Source organism: Tamandua tetradactyla, chromosome 5 (genome assembly GCF_023851605.1).
Source record: "Tamandua tetradactyla isolate mTamTet1 chromosome 5, mTamTet1.pri, whole genome shotgun sequence".
NCBI lineage: Eukaryota > Metazoa > Chordata > Mammalia > Pilosa > Myrmecophagidae > Tamandua > Tamandua tetradactyla.
The window spans coordinates 9,696,259-9,716,949 of record NC_135331.1 but is presented as its reverse complement, the minus strand read 5'-3'; the positions used below and the strand labels follow the sequence as shown (position 1 = coordinate 9,716,949).

At 39.8% G+C, this 20,691-nt stretch overlaps 2 protein-coding genes across 5 annotated transcripts; both read right to left on the bottom strand.

The window, feature by feature from the left end:
- Nucleotides 1-11: 11 nt before the first annotated feature.
- DIABLO (diablo IAP-binding mitochondrial protein) lies at nucleotides 12-17,390 on the bottom strand. 4 transcript variants are annotated; one of them, XR_013175536.1, is made up of 7 exons: nucleotides 17,259-17,390; nucleotides 16,301-16,424; nucleotides 12,860-12,991; nucleotides 11,989-12,099; nucleotides 11,748-11,844; nucleotides 490-820; nucleotides 12-171 (listed from the first exon to the last, which is right to left on the bottom strand). XR_013175536.1 is itself a non-coding variant. In XM_077159740.1 (6 exons), exons 1-6 carry the CDS (start codon nucleotides 17,306-17,308, stop codon nucleotides 624-626), a joined length of 711 nt encoding a protein of 236 aa, XP_077015855.1. In that variant the 5' UTR covers nucleotides 17,309-17,390; the 3' UTR covers nucleotides 12-623. The 4 variants fall into 4 exon arrangements, 2 of the variants coding, with proteins under 2 accessions (XP_077015855.1, XP_077015856.1); XR_013175537.1 differs by having other exon boundaries at nucleotides 12-166; XM_077159740.1 differs by having other exon boundaries at nucleotides 12-820.
- A 91-nt stretch (nucleotides 17,391-17,481) lies between these two features.
- LOC143683571 (uncharacterized) lies at nucleotides 17,482-20,682 on the bottom strand. Its single transcript, XM_077159742.1, has 2 exons — nucleotides 18,649-20,682; nucleotides 17,482-17,849 (listed from the first exon to the last, which is right to left on the bottom strand). Exon 2 carries the CDS (start codon nucleotides 17,821-17,823, stop codon nucleotides 17,689-17,691), a length of 135 nt encoding a protein of 44 aa, XP_077015857.1. The 5' UTR covers nucleotides 17,824-17,849; nucleotides 18,649-20,682; the 3' UTR covers nucleotides 17,482-17,688.
- Nucleotides 20,683-20,691: the final 9 nt, after the last annotated feature.

Genomic DNA, 20,691 nt, shown 5'->3' with positions numbered 1-20,691 from the left:
ACACACATTCATTTTAAATGCAAAAGTCATTTTTTTTCTTTGGACACAATAGACTCAAGAGAAAGAAAGGAGAGGAATGTGTCAGAGTAAGTCCTGTTGAGAGCACCAAGCAGATAGCCACTGCATTCATTCCCTCGATAACAGACTCCCGACTCCTTGGCCTGAGCTATCCTTAAAGAGAAGGCATAGAAACAAAAAGAAATCTTACAAACAAGATAGCCCCCCCAAAACTCATCCCTTGGAGAGAACAAATACTAAATTATATTTGAAAACATGAATAAGGTCGAAAACTGAGGTTAAACAGTTACTGATATTATGGGCATGACAAAAAGGTACCCCCTCTCTGGACCAAGTTGGTGAGAGGGCAGCGATGCTTCATGGGGTGAAATGTTAAACAGGGTGCCATGCCAAAGGGTTAAGACCAGGTCTAGTGCAAGCCTAGGACCACGGGTGGGGTGGGAGGTCAGGGGTCAGGGGTCAGGCACTCACAACTCAAAGCCTGCGGGCCCAGGGCGGGAGGCCTCTTCTCTGTGCAGGGCAAGCTGTGACGGCCCCTAGGCTGGATGGCGTCCACCCATGCTCTCCCCACTGTGTGAGCAGACGTGGGCTGCAGGCTCAGGCCCTCAGTCCTCCCGCAGGTAAGCCTCCTGCTCTGGCTCCACCCTCTCTTCCCCTTCCTCCTGCGTTTTCTGGCGGAGTTCTTCTGTCTGTGCCTCTGCCAACTTGGTTTCTGCCTTCTGGGAGAGCTGACGTACTTCCTGCACCTGCGACTTCACCAGTTGAATGTGATTTCTGGCAGTTATAGAGGCCTGATCTGCTCCTGACAAAAGATGGGACAAGTAAGCTGAGCAATGAGTAGGGAATGAGGCACAAGTGGATGTAAGGAAAGCTAGGGGCTCCACAGTAGTAGTCTGAACCCCACTTTTCCCTGACCTCCTGCCAGCCTCCTCTTTGCAGAGAAGCTTCTGCCTCCCCCTCAGATCTGGATTTTGAAACTGCATTGTCAAAAACCCCAGGATTGTTCTCCAGTTAGCAGCAACTATCATTTTCCCTCAATCTTCTTTATAGCTAGGCATCTCTTGTATAGACCTTTTATTAATTTAACTGTACAAGTAATTTCTTTTTGAAAAATTAAAACACTAATAAAACTGTCAAAGATCTGATCGCCCTAACATCCTCAGAGATAACTCTATTGGGAGTCTAGAGGCTACCTTTTCTACCTTTTAAAATTTGTGTACATATGCAATGTGTAGAAAAACAGAATACTGTTATAAATTCACATGGTATGAAAGATATTTATTAAACATATTCTGAACCTTTTTCATTTAAAAATGTTTTGCGCTCTTGTCATTCGGTATACTGCTAGTAATTTTATTAAATGAATATGCATATCGATTAATCTATAGAACATTTAAGTTCTTTTCTGTCTTACTGCATTAGTAAGAACCATCAGTACAGGGAGAACAGGCATCATTCTCTTATTTCTAATCTTGACAGAAATGGCTGTTGTTTCATTAAGTATTTTCCCTTAACCTTTACCATGTTAAAAATAATCTCTATTCATAACTGTACTTAGAAATAAATCATAAATTGGTACTATATTTTATTGAAGGCTTTTGGGGCATATATTGATGATAGCATGGCTTTTCTCCTTTAACCTGTAGATGACCTCAAGCACTTATTTTTTTTTACCCCGATGTTGAACTATCATCGTATTTTAAGGGTACATGTGATTTACATCAATATTTGATAATGATATTGAGCTATAGGTTTTTTTTGTTGTTATTGTCATTCTTGTGCTCCTTGGGGCCAGGGCTATGCTGGCTGTATAAAATTATGACAGATTTTAGGTTTGTCATCATTTTTATGTACATTAGCACAGTTTCTATATGATGGGAATTATGTTTCTTAAAGATAGGATAAAACTCTCCCACCAAACAGCCTGAGCCTGGTCCATTTTTCTGGGCATAAAATTTGTAATATTATTTAAATTCGTTTATGGCTATTCGTCTTATTTGGATTTTTTACTTCTTAGGCCATTTGGAATTTACATAAAGATTTCATTATTTTTGTATAATTAAAAAATAATCCCTATAATAGCCCTTCTGATGTTATTTTTGTTCTCTGAAAACTCATACTTGAAAAATCTTTACCTAAGTTTACAGTCTTTTCAAAGAGCAAAATTTTGCCTTTTTTGATCAACTATTTCTATTTAATTTCTTCTTTTACTCTACTTTTTCTGGATTAAATTTGTTCTTCTCTTAACTGACTGAATTATAAGTTTGTTTATTTTTTGCTACTTCTTGTTAAAGTGAACATTACCGATTATTCATGGCTGCCCTTTGTATTTATGATAAATGCCTTTAACGTGTAAATTTCTCTTTTTTTAAATTTTACATGGGCAGGCACCAGGAACTGAACCTGGGTATTCAGCATGGCAGGTGAGAATTCTGCCACTGAGCCAAGGTTGGCCACCCAGTAAATTTCTCTTTTGAGAGGTACCATGGTTACAATCACATTTCTGCTATGCATACCACTTGGTAGTAGAGTTCCAAATACTTTTAAACTTCTACTTTGATTTCTTCTTTAAACCATGTTTTTTAGAAGCATGTTTTTTAACTTTTGTAAGTTGTAAGGAATTTCCTTTTTGGTGGGGGGGAGTGGTGAAGGTCAGTGAATTTATCAACTTTTTCTTCTGGAATTTGTCGAGTCTTCCTTTGTCACCTAGTAGAAAATCATTTTTTTATACAGCCTATTTATATTTGAAAGGAATGTTTTCTTTTGGGGGCAGAGATTTATAGCCAGTATACAGCGAAGCCTGTTAAACTCATCTCCTGTAACTCCATCAATTTTAGATATACATTTTATAACTGATATCTTCTTGTAAAAAAACTTTTTATCAAGAAACCACAATTAATAAAAATTTCCCACTTTTAATGACTTTCAAGTTACACAGTTCAGTGGTATTTACATTCACAATGTTGCATTACCATCACCACAAACAGAAACTCTACCCAAAAGCACTCACTGTCCGTGTCCATTTCACACACACCCCCGCCCAGCAACCTGTAATCTGTTTTATCTCAATGCATTTACTTATTCTAGGTATTTCATCAAGTGGAATCATACAGTTTTTGTCCTTTTGTGTGGCTTATTTCACTCAACATGATGTATTCAAGGTTCATCCATGTTGTCCCATGTATCAGAACTTCAATTTCTTTTTACAGTGGAGTAATATACGTATGTATATACCACATTTTTTAATCCATTCATCTACTGATGGACATTTGGGGTATTTCTACCCTTTAGCTACTGTGAATGCTGCTACGAGCACCATTTTACAAAAATCTGTTTGAGTCCCTGCTTTCAATTCTTTTGGGTGTATACCTAGAAGTGGCGTTACTGGGTCATATGGTAATTCTATATTCAACTTTCTGAGGTACTGCCAAACTGTTTTCCTTAGTGGCTGCAGCATTTTACATTCCTACCAACAATGTACAAGGGTTCCAATTTCTCTGCATCCTTGCCAACACTTATTTTCTGTCTTTTTAAAATAACAGCCATCCTAGCAGGCATGTAGTAGTAGCTCATTGTGGTTTTGATTTACATTTTCCTGATGACCTATGATAACGGGCATCTTTTCATATGCTTATTGGCCACTGTATATCTTTTTTTGGACCAGAGTATATGCAAGTCCTTTTCCAATTTTTTAAATTGAGTTGTCTTTTTGTTGTTGAGTTGTAGCAGTTGTTTATATACTCTGGATATTAAACCCTTATCAGATAAATGGTTTCCAACTATTTTCTCCCATTAGGTAGGTTGTCTTTTCAAACTTTCTTGGTAATGTCCTTCGACATGTAAAAGTTTTAAATTTCAATGAAGCTTACCATTTTTTTTCTTTTTGCTTGTGTTTGTGTCACATCTAAGAAATGGATATCTAATTCAAGGCCATGAAAGATTTTGCCTGTTTTCTCCTAAGAGTTTTACGGTCTTAGCTTGTAAGGCTTAGCTCTCATGGGCTTAGTTTAGCTCCATTTTGAGTTAATTTTTGTACATGGTATGAGAAGGGATATATGATAGTTTGAAGCTGTCATATACTCCAGAAAAGATCATGTTCTTAAAGCTAATCCATTCCTGTGAGCACAGACCTATTGTGGGTGGGATCTTTAGATGAGGTTGTTTCAGTTGAGGCATGTGCCAGGTGGGTCTTAATCCTTTTACTGGAGTCCTTTATAAGAGATGAATTAAAAGACACACACAGAGAAGCTGAGAAAAGCAGCCAGAGGCTGAAAGCAAGGAAACCCAGGAAAGAAGGACCAGCAGATGTTGCCAGGTGCCTTGTCAGAGGAGTCCCTTGTCACTGGTAGCTAGTCTTTGAGAGAAAGCGTTACCTTTTGATGCCTTGATTTCACAGCCTGAAATCTCCATTGCAGTGGTTCAGGGGTAGTATACTTGCCTGTCTTGCAGGAAACCCGGGTTCATTACCTCCCCCACCCCCCACCCCCAGCAAAAAAAAAAAGAAATCTGCATTGTAAAAGCCAACCCATTTCTGGAATATTGCATTTTGTCAGCTTTAGCAAACTAAAACAGGGTCCAACTTCATTGTTTTGCATGTGGACATTCAGCTTTCCTGGTGCCATTTGTTAAAGGAGGACCATTCTTTCCCCCAATTAATGGAGTTGACACCCTTTATCAAATTAAATTCATTTGGCCAAAGATGAGTGGGTTCATTTCTGGATTCTCAATTCTTTTCCATTGGTCTATATATCTTTAGGCTACTATCACTGTTTTGACTAGTGTGGCTCTGTATTACATTTTGAAATAAAAAAGTGTGAAAACTTTTTAATATTGATTTAGCTATTCAGGGCTTCTTGCAATTCCAATATTAAGTCTTCCTATTCATGAACACGGGAGGTCCTGCCATTTGTTTAGGTAGTCTTCAATTTCTTTAAAATGTTTTATAGTTTTCAGTGGACAAGTCTACTTCTTTTGCCAAATTTATTCCTATATATGTTATTCTCTTAGAGACTATTATGAATAGCACTGTTTTCTTAATTTCCATTTTGGATTTTTCATTGCTGTTATATAGAAACACAACCGGGTTTTGAGCATTAACTTTGTAGCCTACAAATTTGCTGAATTTATTAGCTCTATTTGTTTTCTTATGGATTCTTTGGGGTTTTCTATATATATAGGATTATGTCACCTGTGAATAGAAATAGTTTTACTTCTTCCTTTCCAATTTGGGTATCTTTTATTTATTTTTCTTGCCTAACTGCACTGGCTAAAATTTCCAGTACAATGTTGAATAGCAGAGATGAAAGTGGGATCTGTGTTTTGTTCCTGATTTTACGGAGAAAGCATTCAGTCTTTCATTATTGAGCATATTAGTTATGGGTTTTTCATATATATATGAAACGTATATATATATATATATATATATATATATATACACACACACCCTTTATCATGCTGAATAAGTTCCCTTTTATTCTGAGTTTTCTGAGTGTAGGGTACAGGATTTTATCAAGTGCCTTTTCTGTGTCAACTGAGATGATCGTGTGGATTTTTTCCCTTCATTTTATTAATGTGGTGCATTAAGTTGTTTTCTTGTGTTGAATTACCCTAATACTCCTGGGATAAACCTCACTTGGTCATGGTGTATAATCCTTGTTTTATACACACACATACAGTTGGATTTGGATTGCCAGCATTTTGTTGAGTATTTCTGCATCTATATTCATAATGGATATTGGTCTAAATTATTTTCTTGTGATATATTTATCTGGCTTTGGTATCAGACTAACGCTAACTATGGAATGAGTTAGGAAGCATTTCCTATTGTCATTTTTTGGAAGACTCTGAGAACTTGTGTTAATTCTTTGAATGTTTGGTGGAATTGACCAGTGAGGCCATCTGGTTTTGAACTGTTCTTTGTTGGGAGGTTTTGTTATTGATTCAATCCCTTTACTTTGTTATAGGTCTAATGAGATCTTCTGTTTCCTCCTGAAGTCAGTTTAGGTAAGTTATATTTCTATGAATTTGTCCATTTCATCTAGATTGTCTAATTTATTGGCACACAATGAGTCACAGTACTCTTAAAATCTTTTTAATTTCTACAAGATAAGTTGTAATGTCCCCACTTTCATTTTAGTTCTTTACGTTTTTTATCAGTCTAGCTGAAGGTTTGCCAATTTTATTGATCTTTTTAAAACACTAACTGTTGGTTTCTTTTATTCTTTCAATTATTTTTCTATTCTCTTATTTACCTGCCCTTTAAGCATTATTTCCTTCCTTCTCCTAGTTTGGTCTTTTTCCTAGTATGAAGATATGTTATTGATTTTACAACTTTCATCTTTTTTTTTAATGTTGGTGTTGACAACTATTACTTTCCCTCTCAGCCTTACCTTTGCTGCATCCCTTGAGTTTTGGTATGTTGGGTTTTTAATTCATCTTGAAAAATTTTTTGATTCCCATTGTGATTTCTTCTTTGACCCTTCAGTTGTTTAAGTGTGTATTATGTAATTTCCATGTCATGAATTTTTTAGCTTTCCTTCTGTTATTGATTTCTAGCCTCACTCTGCTGTGGTTGGAGAAGATGCTTTTTTTCTATCTTTTTAAATTTATTGAGACTTGTTTTGTGATATAACATCTGGTCTCTCCAGGAGAATGATTCTTGTGCACTTAAGAAAAATGTGTATTCTGCCAGTTTGGGGGAGTATTCTGTATGTATCTGTCTGTTAGGTCCAACTGGTTTATACTATTGTTCCAGTCTTCTGTTTCCTTACGGATTTTCTGTCTAGACATTCTAGCCATTACTGAAAGTGGTATAGTGAAGTCTCCAACTATTACTTTAAACTTTTTCCCTTCACTTCTGTCAATGTTTGCTTCGTTTATTTTGAGACTCTGTTGTAAGATGCATATCTTTATAATTATTTTGTCTTCTTGTAATTTTTCAACAAAGCGTATGTGGGTGGTAAACTCTGAGTCTTTATATGTCTGAAAATATCTTTCATTCTCAAATCTTAATGAGAGTTAGCTGGATATAAAATTTTCAGTTACTGATTCATTGTCACTGTGCATCTAACGTTGCTGATAAGAAGACTAATGTCTGATTCTAGTTCCTTTGTTGGTAATGTTTCTTCTTGCAAGTAACATTTAGAATTTTCCTCTGTATACTTAATATTGGAAATTTTTTTGCTATTAAAAAAGTTTATGCACAGAAAACCTAAATAGATGGAAGGGCATACCGTGTTCATGGATTGGAAGACTAAATATAGTTAAGATGTCAATCCTACCTAAATTGATCTACAGATTCAATGCAATACCAATTAAAATCCCAACAACTTATTTTTCAGAAATAGAAAACCCAATAAGCAAATTTATCTGGAAGGGCAGGGTGCCCTGAATTGCTAAAAACATCTTGAGGAAAAAAAATGAAACTGGAGGTCTCGCGCTGCCTGACTTTAAGGCATATTATGAAGCCACAGTGGTCAAAACAGCATGGTATTGGCATAAAGATAGATATATCGACCAATGAATCAAATAGAGTGCTCAGATATAGACCCTCTCATCTATGGACATTTGATCTTTGATAAGGCAGTCAAGCCAAATCACCTGGGACAGAACAGTCTCTTCAATAAATGGTGCCTAGAGAACTGGATATCCATATGCAAAAGAATGAAAGAAGACCCGTATCTCACACCCTATACAAAAGTTAACTCAAGATGGATCAAAGATCTAAACATTAGGTCTAAGACCATAAAACAGTTAGAGGAAAATGTAGGGAGATATCTTATGAAACTTAAAATTGGAGGCGGTTTTATGGACCTTAAACCTAAAGCAAGAGCACTGAAGAAAGAAATAAATAAATGGGAGCTCCTCAAAATTAAACACTTTTGTGCATCAAAGAACTTCATCAAGAAAGTAGAAAGACAGCCTACACAATGGGAGACAATATTTGGAAATGACATATCAGATAAAGGTCTAGTATCCAGAATTTATAAAGAGATTGTTCAACTCAACAACAACAAAAAGACAGCCAACCCAATTACAAAATGGGAAAAAGACTTGAACAGACACCTCTCAGAAGAGGAAATACAAATGGCCAAAAGGCACATGAAGAGATGCTCAATGTCCCTGGCCATTAGAGAAATGCAAATCAAAACCACAATGAGATATCATCTCACACCCACCAGAATGGCCATTATCAACAAAACAGAAAATGACAAGTGCTGGAGAGGATGCAGAGAAAGAGGCACACTTATCCACTGTTGGTGGGAATGTCAAATGGTGCAACCACTGTGGAAGGCAGTTTGGCGGTTCCTCAAAAAGCTGAATATAGAATTGCCATACGACCCAGCAATACCATTGCTGGGTATCTACTCAAAGGACTTAAGGGCAAAGACACAAACGGACATTTGCACACCAATGTTTATAGCAGCGTTATTTACAATTGCAAAGAGGTGGAAACAGCCAAAATGTCCATCAACAGACGAGTGGCTAAACAAACTGTGGTATATACATACGATGGAATATTATGCAGCTTTAAGACAGAATAAACTTATGAAGCATGTAATAACATGGATGGACCTAGAGAACATTATGCTGAGTGAGTCTAGCCAAAAACTAAAGGACAAATACTGTATGGTCCCACTGATGTGACATTCGAGAATAAACTTGGAATATGTCATTGGTAACAGAGTCCAGCAGGAGTTAGAAACAGGCTAAGATAATGGGTGATTGGAGCTGAAGGGATACAGACTGTGCAACAGGACTAGATACAAAAACTCAAAAATGGACAGCACAATAGTACCTAATTGTAAAGTAATCATGTTAAAACACTGAATGAAGCTGCAAAAAATAAAAATAAAAAAAAGTTTATTTTTGGAAACATGGTGAGCCCTTCTAATCTGTTGTGGGAAAATGTCGTATTTTTTCAAAAAATGCTTATACCTCACTTTCCCTCTTCTCTCCTTCCAGCTCTAAGCCTACCTAGGGAAGTGGCAGACCCTTAGCTATATCCTTCTGTTCATTGCACCTGGGAACCCTGCTACCACCTGGTATGGCAGCACTACTATGATGTTTACTTTCACACAGGTAAAACTGCAACAAGCTATTGTTTCATTCTTCATTCCAGCCCTATCTGTTTTCAGATTCTGATTCCTCAGATTTTGATCCACTAAGAATTCTTTTTTGTTTCACAGTAATTATGTATTTCTTATGTATTCGTTTTACCAAAAAAAATCTCTTGTATTATTTTAAGATTTAGTGCTATAGTCTGCCATCCTGAAATCAGAAACAAATCTCTTAACGGCCATTCAGACCATCTAAACTTGTATGTAGCAGAATCCATACCTGAAGATGAGAGGGAAATCACTGCCAAAGCAAAGCAACATCTCTACCCTGATACACCCTTAATGAGATCCTTGTTCACAATAGGGTGGATTCCTACCACACCGGCTCCACAAATACTGCTGACTGCTCTTTTATAATATTCCTTACATTACTGGATCTTCATATATGCTCAGGAAGGTAATTACTGTATAGGTGATTAAACCAAAGCTCAGAGTATAAGCAGTGGCTTGTTCAAAATCATATAGCTAATATGAAACAATTTAAAATGCTGTTCTTCCTTGGAACATATCTTCTTGAAAGCAAACACTACTAGTGATTAGAAAACAGATTAGTTGGGATTAGTTCTAAAACTCGTGCTATTAGTTTCTTAATAACAACTGGTCTTAGGCTATAATTTCTGTGAGTTACCTAGTTTGGGACCAATTTTGGTAAGATGTTATAAGTTGGAGTTGTCCTCAACATACATTTAACTTAACCATTAAGGTCAGCCCCACTTGGGAGAGGATGACTGGCCTATGGTAATGTTCAAAAAACACTTTGGGAAAAGTTTTGGTAACAAATGATGGCAATGGTAACAAAACACTATGAAGGTGATCAATGCCACTGAAACTGCTTGGGAGTGATTGAGATGGGAAATTTAAAACATTTTTAAAAAGTGATTAAGAGTCTATGACAATTAAATGCAATACATGAATCTGGAGTGGATCTAATAATGGAGAAAATGTCCAAAAGATTATCGGGACAACTGAAAAATATCAGAATATGGACTGTATGCTTTGTGCCAATGTTAAATTTTTCTGTATAAACTTCGGATTATATAAGTGAGTGTCCTAGTTCTAGGGAAAAGTACATGGAAGTAGGAGCATGATGTATGCAACCTACTCTCAAATGTTTAGAAAACAGGTTCACTGGCAAAATGATATCATTGTGGCAAAATGCTAATAGTAAATCTGGATATCTGGGTGGGGGTAGGTTGGAATTCTATGTATTATGTCTGTTATTTTTACAAGTGTGTATTATATAATTTCCATGTCATGAATTTTTTAGCTTTCCTTCTGTTATTGATTTCTAGCCTCAAACTTCTCTTTAAGTTTGAAACTATTTCAAAATAAGTTTAAAAACAGCTTGGTGAGTGAATGACTGTAATTTCCATATTGGGGCACCAAAGCATAGATGACAAAGCTCTCACTACTCTGAGCAAAGGCTTTAGATGGAATTTGACAGACCCGGCTTGCCATGGCACCGTGGGTGAATGTGCCGGTTTGAAATGATGTATGTACCCTAAAAAAGCCATGTTTTAATCCCTAATCCCATTTTGTAAAGGCAGCTGTTTCTTCTAATCCCTATTCAGTATTATATGTTTGAAACTGCAATCAGATCATCTCCCCGGAGATATGATTTAATCAAGAGTGGTTGTTAAACTGGATTAGCTGGAGGTGTGTCTCCACCCATTTGGGTGGGTCTTGATTAGTTTACTGGAATCCTATAAAAGAGGAGACATTTTGGAGAAAGGTGGAGATTCAGAGAGAGCAGAGAAGAACGATATAGCCGCGAGAAGCAGAGTCCATCAGCCAGTGACCTTTGGAGATGAAGAAGGGAATTGCCTCGCAGGGAGCTTCATTAAAAACAGGAAACCCAGAGAGAAAGCTAGCAGATGATACCGTGTTCACCATGTGCCATCTCACTTGAGAAACCCCGAGCTTCATCGGCCTTCCTGAACCAAGGTATCTTTCCCTGGATGCCTTTGATTGGACATTTCTATATACTTATTTTAACTGGGACATTTTCTCAGCCTTAGAACTGTAAACTAGCAACTTATTAAATTCCCCTTTTTAAAAGTCATTCTGTTTCTGGTATATTGCATCCCAGCAGCTAGCAAACTAGAACAGTAAATTACCCCCCAACTCTGTTTCTGAGTTTCTCTGTCTATAAAGTGAGAATGATAATAGTCCCTACTTTAAATTAAGTGCAATTAATGCTTACAACAGATACTCAAATGTATCTATTATCTTGTCCTGGTTTTGATACTGTGATTCCAGGTCTCACTTTCTCCATCTGTACAAAAAGGTTCATGTAGATTGATGATCCTAAATCTTATCTAATTGTATCATTTTATGACTAGTTATAGTCTGGATTATAAAAAAGTATTTAAAAACATTTGGAAGCAAATTTTCCAATTGGTAGTTTTATTTTTCAGTTTTGTAGATACTACTAGGTGCTCGTTTTTTCCTATTGTGTGTAAAGAGCCTGCAAATAAAATGCTGGTTATGTGCTGGAATTGGGGAAAATTTCTCACAAAGTTAGCGCCACAGTGGGCCATCCTAAATTCTTCATTTTACAGTCAGATGAAAAACTGAAATGGTACTACCCTAATGAAGACTTCAACCTACCAGTTTGGTAAGCAGCTTCTGCTGCCATCTCTGAGAGACCAACTGCAGTCATCCAGGTGGTTTCTAACTTCAAGTATTCTTCTTGTTTTGAAGTCATCTGTAAATAAAGCAGTGTTTCAGACAGTAATTCAAAATAGTATATTTAGAGAACAGTTACTGGTTAGGTTTCTTATTCCCATAATTTAGATACCACAATGAGAGAAGACACTAATACAGAAATGCGTAACAACTTTTTGCTTACCTCAACTCTGGCTCCTATAATCACCTGCCACACTTCATCTTCCTCCTGCGAATTCATTTTCCCAAGTAAAGTCGTATATTGTCGGTAGAGAGAAATCAAGGTGTAAACAGCCTACAAATATAGAATAAAGACGTCTGAGTAAAATAAATGAGGCTTATTAGGAGGATTAGTAAGACTTACATTTTAATGAAATGAAGTCCCAATACAGCAAACTGATGCTTCAGTCCTTTTGCCTCACTGAAAGTGTACTATTGTTGTACCATGTAGAGGCATCACTTTTGGTCTGAGGGCAAATACATTAGAGCCATTTTCTCAAACAGTAGTAATCACAGGACATCAGCACCCATGCCTGTAAACGTCTGTCTTTTTAGAAGCTTATTAGCACTTCAGACATTGAAAGAGAATACAATCCAGAGGGACAACTCAGAGGCTAAGAAAAAAAGCTGTTGGAAGATATAGATAAAATGTGTAAATGAGACTTTTAAGTAATTCTGATTATTCATAAACTCTTTCCTCATTAGTTTATGTCAGTGATTTTCAAACTGTCCTCACAGGGAAGCCTCTGTCTGCTGCTGGTAGATGCTTTACCTCTAAATGAACCAGATCAGTTTGGCTCTCCTGCTTTATTAAGATGCCATATTCAAGATTTTTCCCTTAAAAAAAAAGGGTTCCTGAAGAAAATCTAAAAACCAGTGGTTTAGATCAGACCTCATCAGGAAAACTTTTATTTAAACCATTTTTAATAATTGTACTATTAACTATAGTCCATGGTTTAACTTAAGGTTCATTGTGTTGTATAGTTCCATGGATTAAAAAAATTTTTTTCTAGTAACAACCTGAAACTTCCACTTTTAACCACATTCATACTTACCTTAGTATACTCAGTGATTGCCTCAATCAATGCATATGTAGTCTGAGACAGAAAGGTAGAGGTGCTATCTGTTACCAAGGACACTGCCCGCCGCATTAATGCATCATTACTAAGAGAATGAGGCTCCAATTTCTGAAAGACAAATGTTTTCATTCCTAAAGCTTGAGTTTAGACAAATGAAAAACATAATTATTATGCTGCTGTTTTAAGCTGCAACTATGCTGTGCCTCTTTAAGTTTTGTCTTTTGTGAGGTTTTTTTTTTTACACTTTATTTTGTCTGTCTGGGACAATATATGGAAATAATCTCAGAATATGCTCCCTACTTACTTACATTCTTTACTTGCCATGAGATTTATGTTTAATTTTTCTTATGCTCCCCTTTGTTCCAAAGAACAAAGTATTTACAGAAAATAAAAAGGCTAGTAATTGCAACTGGCAAATTCATGGGCTTATGATTCATTATTACAGTGCTTAGATGCTTGGGATACAAAGATAAATAAGACATTTACTGTCCTTAAAGATTTGAGACAGGTGAGGAACAGGCACAGAAAGATGATGACAAGAGCTAATAGAGCACTAGAAAAATTAATGCAATAAAGTATCATGGGAGCTGTGGCAGCAGTTTATATAGGCTACAGTGTGGGCACACATAAGGGAACAATCAATTCTAGATTGAGTAGCAGTAACTTAGAAAAAGCTCTCAGTTTGATGAGGATTAAGCAGTCTAAGAAGTAAATGGGTAGATGGGGAAGGCAATTCTGAGCAGAATGAGCAGTACAATCACAGTCTTGGGGGGGGGGGCTCTTCACTCTGGCATCAGCTATTATGTTAACAACAACAATAATAAAAGTCACAGTACCCATCTCAAAATTTAAGGGGATGTGGCCAATGTGACTGAACACTGGCAACTCAGTGACACGTCATCATTGACTCTGCCTTCTTCCTCCTTGGCAGAACATTTATCATACCTGAACTGAAAAACTAAGAAACCAATCCCTGGATCCCTCTAGCACCTATTCTTTTTTTTCTATTTAGAATCACTGCCTGTTGAAAGCAGTCAAAGAACATTTTTGATATATGAACAAATCAAGATCAAGAATCTACCACATTTTCTAAGAAATGATGAATATGCAACTATGTGATGATATTAAGAATTACTGATTGCATATGTAGAATAGAATGATATCTTAATGTTTTGTTTGTTGTTAATTTTTTTAATTAATAAAAAAAGAGTCAACCACATTTATATTTTGTTCAGTCAAATAATTCAACATGTACCTTACACTGTGGAGCTAAGGAGGAAAGAATGATGTTATTTCTCTTCACAAGAAGCTAGAAATCTACAAAATCCCATATATTTTACAATATGCTTTCACTTGTTTCTGACCACAGTCCAGGTATTATCACTTCTTTTTTACAGATGAGGAAATGGAAGCTCAGGGGAGTTATATGACTTTCTCAAAGCCACACATCTGGACCTCAACCCAAATCTCACTTCAAAGTTTATACCTTTCATTATGCTCTACTAACTTAGGAGAGTGCCACAGGGCTTGTCATCAAATATCAAAATATTCAACCTAAGTGGTAAGAGAGGGAGATCAATGCTGGGTAGGAACTAGGAAAGCTTTCATAGAGAGGTGGAACTTGATCCTGGACTTGAAGAAAGCTAGGATTTGAATAGCCAGGTATTCGAAGGAGAAAAAAACAATGAGGAAAAGAACAGATTTGTTGCATACAAGGAAGGTTCGAGGGTCAAGCCTGGTTGGAGTAGACCAGCACAAGGAAAATAAGATTGAACAGGGCACTAGAGTGCAGGGAGAATAAGTTGGGTGGTAATTCTGTAACATAATGGAGAGCCACTACAAGGTTTGGAAGAACAAAAGTGGGACCATTGTACTGCAGGGGAATGAGCAGCTCCTGTCATTAGGCCCAGAAGTGAGGTAACCAGGGCTTAAAGAGAAGCTCCAAGAACCAAGAAAGAACCCCAAACATTCTTTTGAAGGAAGAAAGGAAGGCTGTCTTAATTGTGGCTTAAAAACTGCCTGGTGTTTAGGGGCAGGTTTTAGGGTTAAAGATACACAGCTGTGAATTATCAGCACGAAGCGCGGACAGCTGAAGTGAGGCACTGAAGGCTCATGAGGGAACCTCAGAAGATTCTGAAAACACTTGTGATAAATGGAATAATCTTAGTGATAAACACACACAAATATCAGGAGTATTTTTTGCTGAAATAAGGTTTGCTGGTTAACTACCTAACACTTCTTCATAAGGAACATAACCAGTGATTTTTTTTTAACATGGCACCCCTTTCACATCAACTGCCTACATGTCCATCAGACGTCTCAGACTGACATTTCTAAAACCGAACTTTTGATTTCCTCTTCCCAAATCCCACTCTTCTCCATCCCTATAAATGGCAACTCTATCCTTTCATTTGCTTGAGTCTTTTAAAAACCTTGGAATCTAGGTTACAGAGTCCACATGAATCCATCAGCAACTCCTATTAACCAGATTAGGCCCCGTTCTTATCACCTTCAATGCAACCAGCCACACCCTGTATCATCTCAGGCCCGGAGGAGGCCAGAGCCTCTTACTGGTCTTCCTACTTCAACACAGCCACCTTTTAAAACCTTTAAAAATTTTTAAACTTAGCAGATCCTAAGAGTCCTGTGTTCAAAATCTTTACGGCTTCGTTTTCAGAAGTCCAAAACTTATAATGGCCACAAAGTAAAAAGCACATGATTTTACAAAACCTCAGATAACGTTGTGGTCTCATCTATTACTCTCCCTCTTCCTCATTCTATCAGCCATATTGACCTGTTGCTGTTCTTTAAACATATCAAGCATACCCGTTTCTAGGCCTTTGCACAAAGAGTTCCTTCTGCCTAGGAAATGCCTCCCCCACACTCTCAGGTCATTCTGATTTCTACTTAAGGCTGCCCTGACCACCCTGTGGAAAACAAAAGCACCGCTTCCCAGCACTCCCTATTTGCTCACCAAATTTGTTTTCTTCATAGCACTATCTTACATTTCATATTTGTCTATTTTGCTCCTTTTCACCCCCACCCCTCTCACCCTCCTAATGTTAAATTCTATGAGAGCAGAAAGTTTTGTTTTGCTTATTCCTGCACTGCTAGTGTATGGTACACAAAAGCTGCTTAATAAATCCTCTTTTTTTTTTAACATGGGCAGGCACCAGGAATTGAACCCGGGTCCTCTAGGCAAGCGTTCTTACCTGCTGAGCCACCGTGGCCCACCCTAAATTTTTGCTAAATGAAAAACTATTTTGTTGATCATAATATGATTTTCTTATTTCTCTCTTCTCTAACACCTCGACATGGTGTTCCTATCAAATGTGACAAACTTTGCTCAACCATGAAAAGATGTTGGAACCATATAAAGCACACCATCGTTTGCGGCGGTGGGTGGGAGTACTTTACCTGTGCAATAGGAACCGCACACAGGGTTACACCAAGTCCAACTGCCACAGTTTTATGCCAGGGTCTTATTAATTCTGAGAAACTGCGCTTCTTAAAGTTAGCCACAACAGGTACGTGTCTGTATCTAGAAATGGAAGTCAAATGTAGTTAGATAGAATCACCAATCTGTAAAATTCTCTTCAATTTGAGGGGACTGGAAACTGAAACTCCGGCCAAACAAAAAGCTGAGCGGGATGCAAGGCTGGGGGGAGACCGTGGAGTGGAAAGACCCGAACCCGACCAAAGGAGAGCCGCTGCCACGCAGGAATGTGCCGAATGGCTCTGGAGCTTTCAACGGATACCAGACGTAGAAGATTAAAAACCTTACCTCAAAGCTCTTTGAAAACCTGGTACCAAAACAAACGCTTCTACCGGCAGGCCTCAGCCCTGGAACTCTGCCCTAGGCTTCAAGGTGTCCCTGACAGCACCCGATTAAAAAAACACCTGGGACCCTGCGGGCCTAGGGGGGGTCACTCCCCGGCGCCCAGAGGCCGGAACAAGCAGGGCCCAAGAGGCAACCGACAAAGGCAAACAGTCCTAAAGACCCGCTACCTACGGCGCCTCTCTGCCCGCCGGGCGGTGCCGTCCCCTTTCCTCTTATTGAACTCTCCTCCGTAACAGCGAGGTGCCAACGGGAGCTCGCGGGAAGGCTAAGCGGGCCCGAAAATACAACCCGAAGTTTGGATGGCTCGTTCTTAGTGGGACGGGGAAGGGAGTGAAAAACCATCCGCCACATGCGACCTGGACTTGGGCTGAGACGCCGGTGCCCTCAGACAGCTCCTGAGGGGGGCAGGACGCCGCGGCCTGGCCCGACCGAGGAGGAAAGAGCGCGCAAGCAAGGGCGGCACCGCACTCCGGCTACAGCGTTCTCTACGGCGCCTCCCTCCGCTTCTGCCCCCCTTCATGACTGAGGCCGTACCTGAAAAAGGAGGAAACGCTCCGCAACAGCCAATTCCTGAGAGCCGCCATCCCACGGGGGGAGGGGGCGGACGCCGCACGCACACACCGGAAATGACGCTCTCCGCGAGGCGGAACGCGACCTCCTCTGGCGCAGGCCCAGCCCCGCGACCACGCCTCTCTCGAGGGAGGAGTCGGGATTGGACAGATCGGGAGCGAGGGGTGGGGCTTAGGGTAACGGTTGTAACGGCCGCGCCGAGCGTCCAACAGCCCGAGCTTCCGCGCGGCGCGCAGCGGAGTCCGGCGTCGAGAGGGGGCGACAGTGGGAATTGGACCCGCGTCGCGACCGCGCCTCAAGGAGCAGAGTGAGGGGACTTCTGCTCGCTAGCCGGGCCGGGTATGCGTGACCGTGCGTTCGTCGGGGCGGGGGCGGGATGGGGGGACGGGCGCTGTCACTTCAGCACCAGGAAGTAGGTGGTCCAGCCGGCCAGCAGCAGCGCCGCGATGAGCACCGTGTAACTGAGCAGCACGAAGGCCAGCAGCTCCCGCAGCAGCTGCAGCACGTGGATGGTGGTCGAGGCCGGCATCGCCCCGCGCGGTGAGGGCCGAGGACCTGTGGGGCACCCGGAGAGGCCCTGAACACTGAGAGAACACACCCTCCCCTACCCAAACGACGCATCGGACATTTGTCAGGCGTTGCTGAACCTGCCACTGTTGTAGGAACAGACCAGGTCCTGGCCTCAAAATAGTAAACGCATTTTACTTCGTCTAAGTAAGCCCAAAGTGCTGACTTCATAAGGAAAATTTGGATGCTCACTTTGTATTTGTACCATAGAATTATTTCTAAAAAAAAAAAAAGTTACCCCTCTGTGATAACCCACCAGGACTGGGGCTGCCAGCAGGAACCGAAGCATTAGTCTTGATTCCCGGGCCTCTCCTCCCACCCACCTCCTGCATTTTTAATGCTGAGAGTGCTAATGGCGGCTCCAGGCGGAAATAAAGCTTTCCCATCACTCAAACTGCAGCCCCAGCTGTCCACTCTGCCTAGAAAAGGGAGGAGACCCACTTGGGCAGGCAGAAGGCGCAGACCTTCATTGTAGCCCCTCTGCAATTCCCCTGGCTCCAATGCTTGTTAATAAGCAGAGTTTTTTGAGGATCTTCGCTTTGTGGTCCCGGCATGCTTGCCTTTCTGAACCAGCTGGGAGTGCAGGAGTGCCACGGGAGAGCGTCTATTTGACCCTGAGCTCATCTCCTTTCCCACTGTGCTCTTCTGCATCTACCCCCGCCCTGCTGCCATCCACCACAGACAGAATAAGACAGTATTACAAACCAGCCTTTACTTCTATTGCTGCCCTGCCCAGCAACTCCCTTTAGTACTGGCCACTATCTTCCCTCTCTCCCATTTCACTCACTTTGCAAAGTTTCCAGGACTCTTCCACAGCCACAGCTCCTCGCTTCCTCTCCGGTCTGGCGCCTGAAGATAGATGTGTGCCTACTCCAGCGATCTGGGCAGAGCTGCGGGGTTTTCAGGCAGCAGCCGCACTGGCCAACAAGGTGTGGTCCAGAGACCAATTACAACCTCCGACTGGTCCCTGAGCTCTCAGGGAGCTGCGCATAGGAGATCCCAGGCCAGGCAGGGCACTGACAACCCTGCCCACCCCCTAACTGTGTCACCACCACAGTTCCGCCGTTGTTTTCAAATCGTCTAAGGTGGGCTCAGCAAGTGGTACACTAGCGGGTCTTTCTAGCCCTGTCCTGTCTTGCACTGTAAGTGATATACAGCCCCATTTTTTCCCTAACTTACAATGAAAGCAGCCTTAGGCTAATCTGAGTCTGGGACCAGAACCACTGCACAAATAACATTCACCTGTGAATGCTTAACTAAAGCAAAAGCTGTTGTCTTAAAAAAACACATACACACACATGCAAGTGCAAGCATGCATGTGTGTGTGTGAGGACCAGGAGATTATACAACCAAGAGCTACTGACTGCTTCATTCTCACCTGTACCCAGAGTTTGGCAATTCAGATAGACTCATTACACAGTCGTCTTCTCAATGTGCCTACCACCAGTTACAACTCCTCTAAATGTAAGGCAAATTGGGGCAGTCAGAATTTCAGCAAATAAAGGACAGACCCTTTCCAAGATAAAACAATGAATGAAAAGAAAGCATAAACTACATGCTGCTTCTGGTTATCTTACTTTTTGTACTAGATTATAGTTAGAGAATATTTTTTGACCTTTAAAAAAGCAGGCAGAGTTCTTGCCTGCCATGCCGAGACCGGGGTTTGATTACCAGTGCTTGCCCATGCAAAACAAAACAAAACAAAAAACAGGCAGTGTAGACATCAACCCTTTTATCAACATCATCATCCAGAAGCAAATGGCTCCTTAATTTAATCAGGATCTCTTATGATCAAATCATTGCCTGGCTGAAAACAGGAGCAGAGCATTATCAAGCTGCTCAGGAAGCCTGTTAGTAGTAATTGCTCCCCTAGAGAATGGGTCATCTAAAGGGCTCTGTGTCCTGCAGAATCACAGCAAAGAAAGTGTGGTCAGCTGTTATACCCTTGTCCCATACCAAAAGTTAACAGATGCAAAAAGAGGGGCTATTCAAATAAGCCTAATTCTGTTGTCTTTTAACTCTCAGCTTAGTTCAAATACATATATATATATATATATATATATATATATATATATATATATATATATATATCCCAAGGAAGTTTTACATTCTAACCTTTGCACCTAATTTTGCATATTCTATAGCAAAGGAGTAGTTGAAATTAAGAAATACTACATGACTTGAAGTGTACATGATTCCATTTAGAAAAAACCAAATTTTATATCACTGCCTTTTTCTGATTGCTGACTAACAAGCTGTTGTCTATAGAATGACATCATTAAACCATACTAATATACATCAGGTCTGAAGTTTAATTTAGTCTAAAGAAGACAGGCTAGGTGATTCCTGCAGTTCTATACCTTGTCACCTTTATCAGAGCCCCTCTTCCTGTCTGCTTTAGATACCCAGTTCATTCTGGTATTCTTTTAAAAGTATTTTCTACTTAAATTCACCTCTGCCAAACACAAACATTTTCTCCTGATGACAAGCTAGTCTTTAATGTACAATCAAGAATAGGAGACAGACCAGCATGTCATGATCAGTCATAATCCATTTCCAGCAAAGGGAGAGCTAGAATAGAATAGAACTGACATTACGTCTACACTTCCCAGTTCTTTCCAAGAATTAAAAATATGCTATTTTTTAACCCTCCCCCTTTCAGTCATGACTCTCTTGTTTCACAGTTAAAACTACAGTTCAAATACTTATTTCTCTGTTGGCTAAAATTCAAAACTGTATAGTATGACACAAAAGTGTGCATGTAGCCTTCTTTTATGGGTCTGCTAGTATAGTAGAACTGTCTACCCAACTAAACGAAAGTCCAGACATG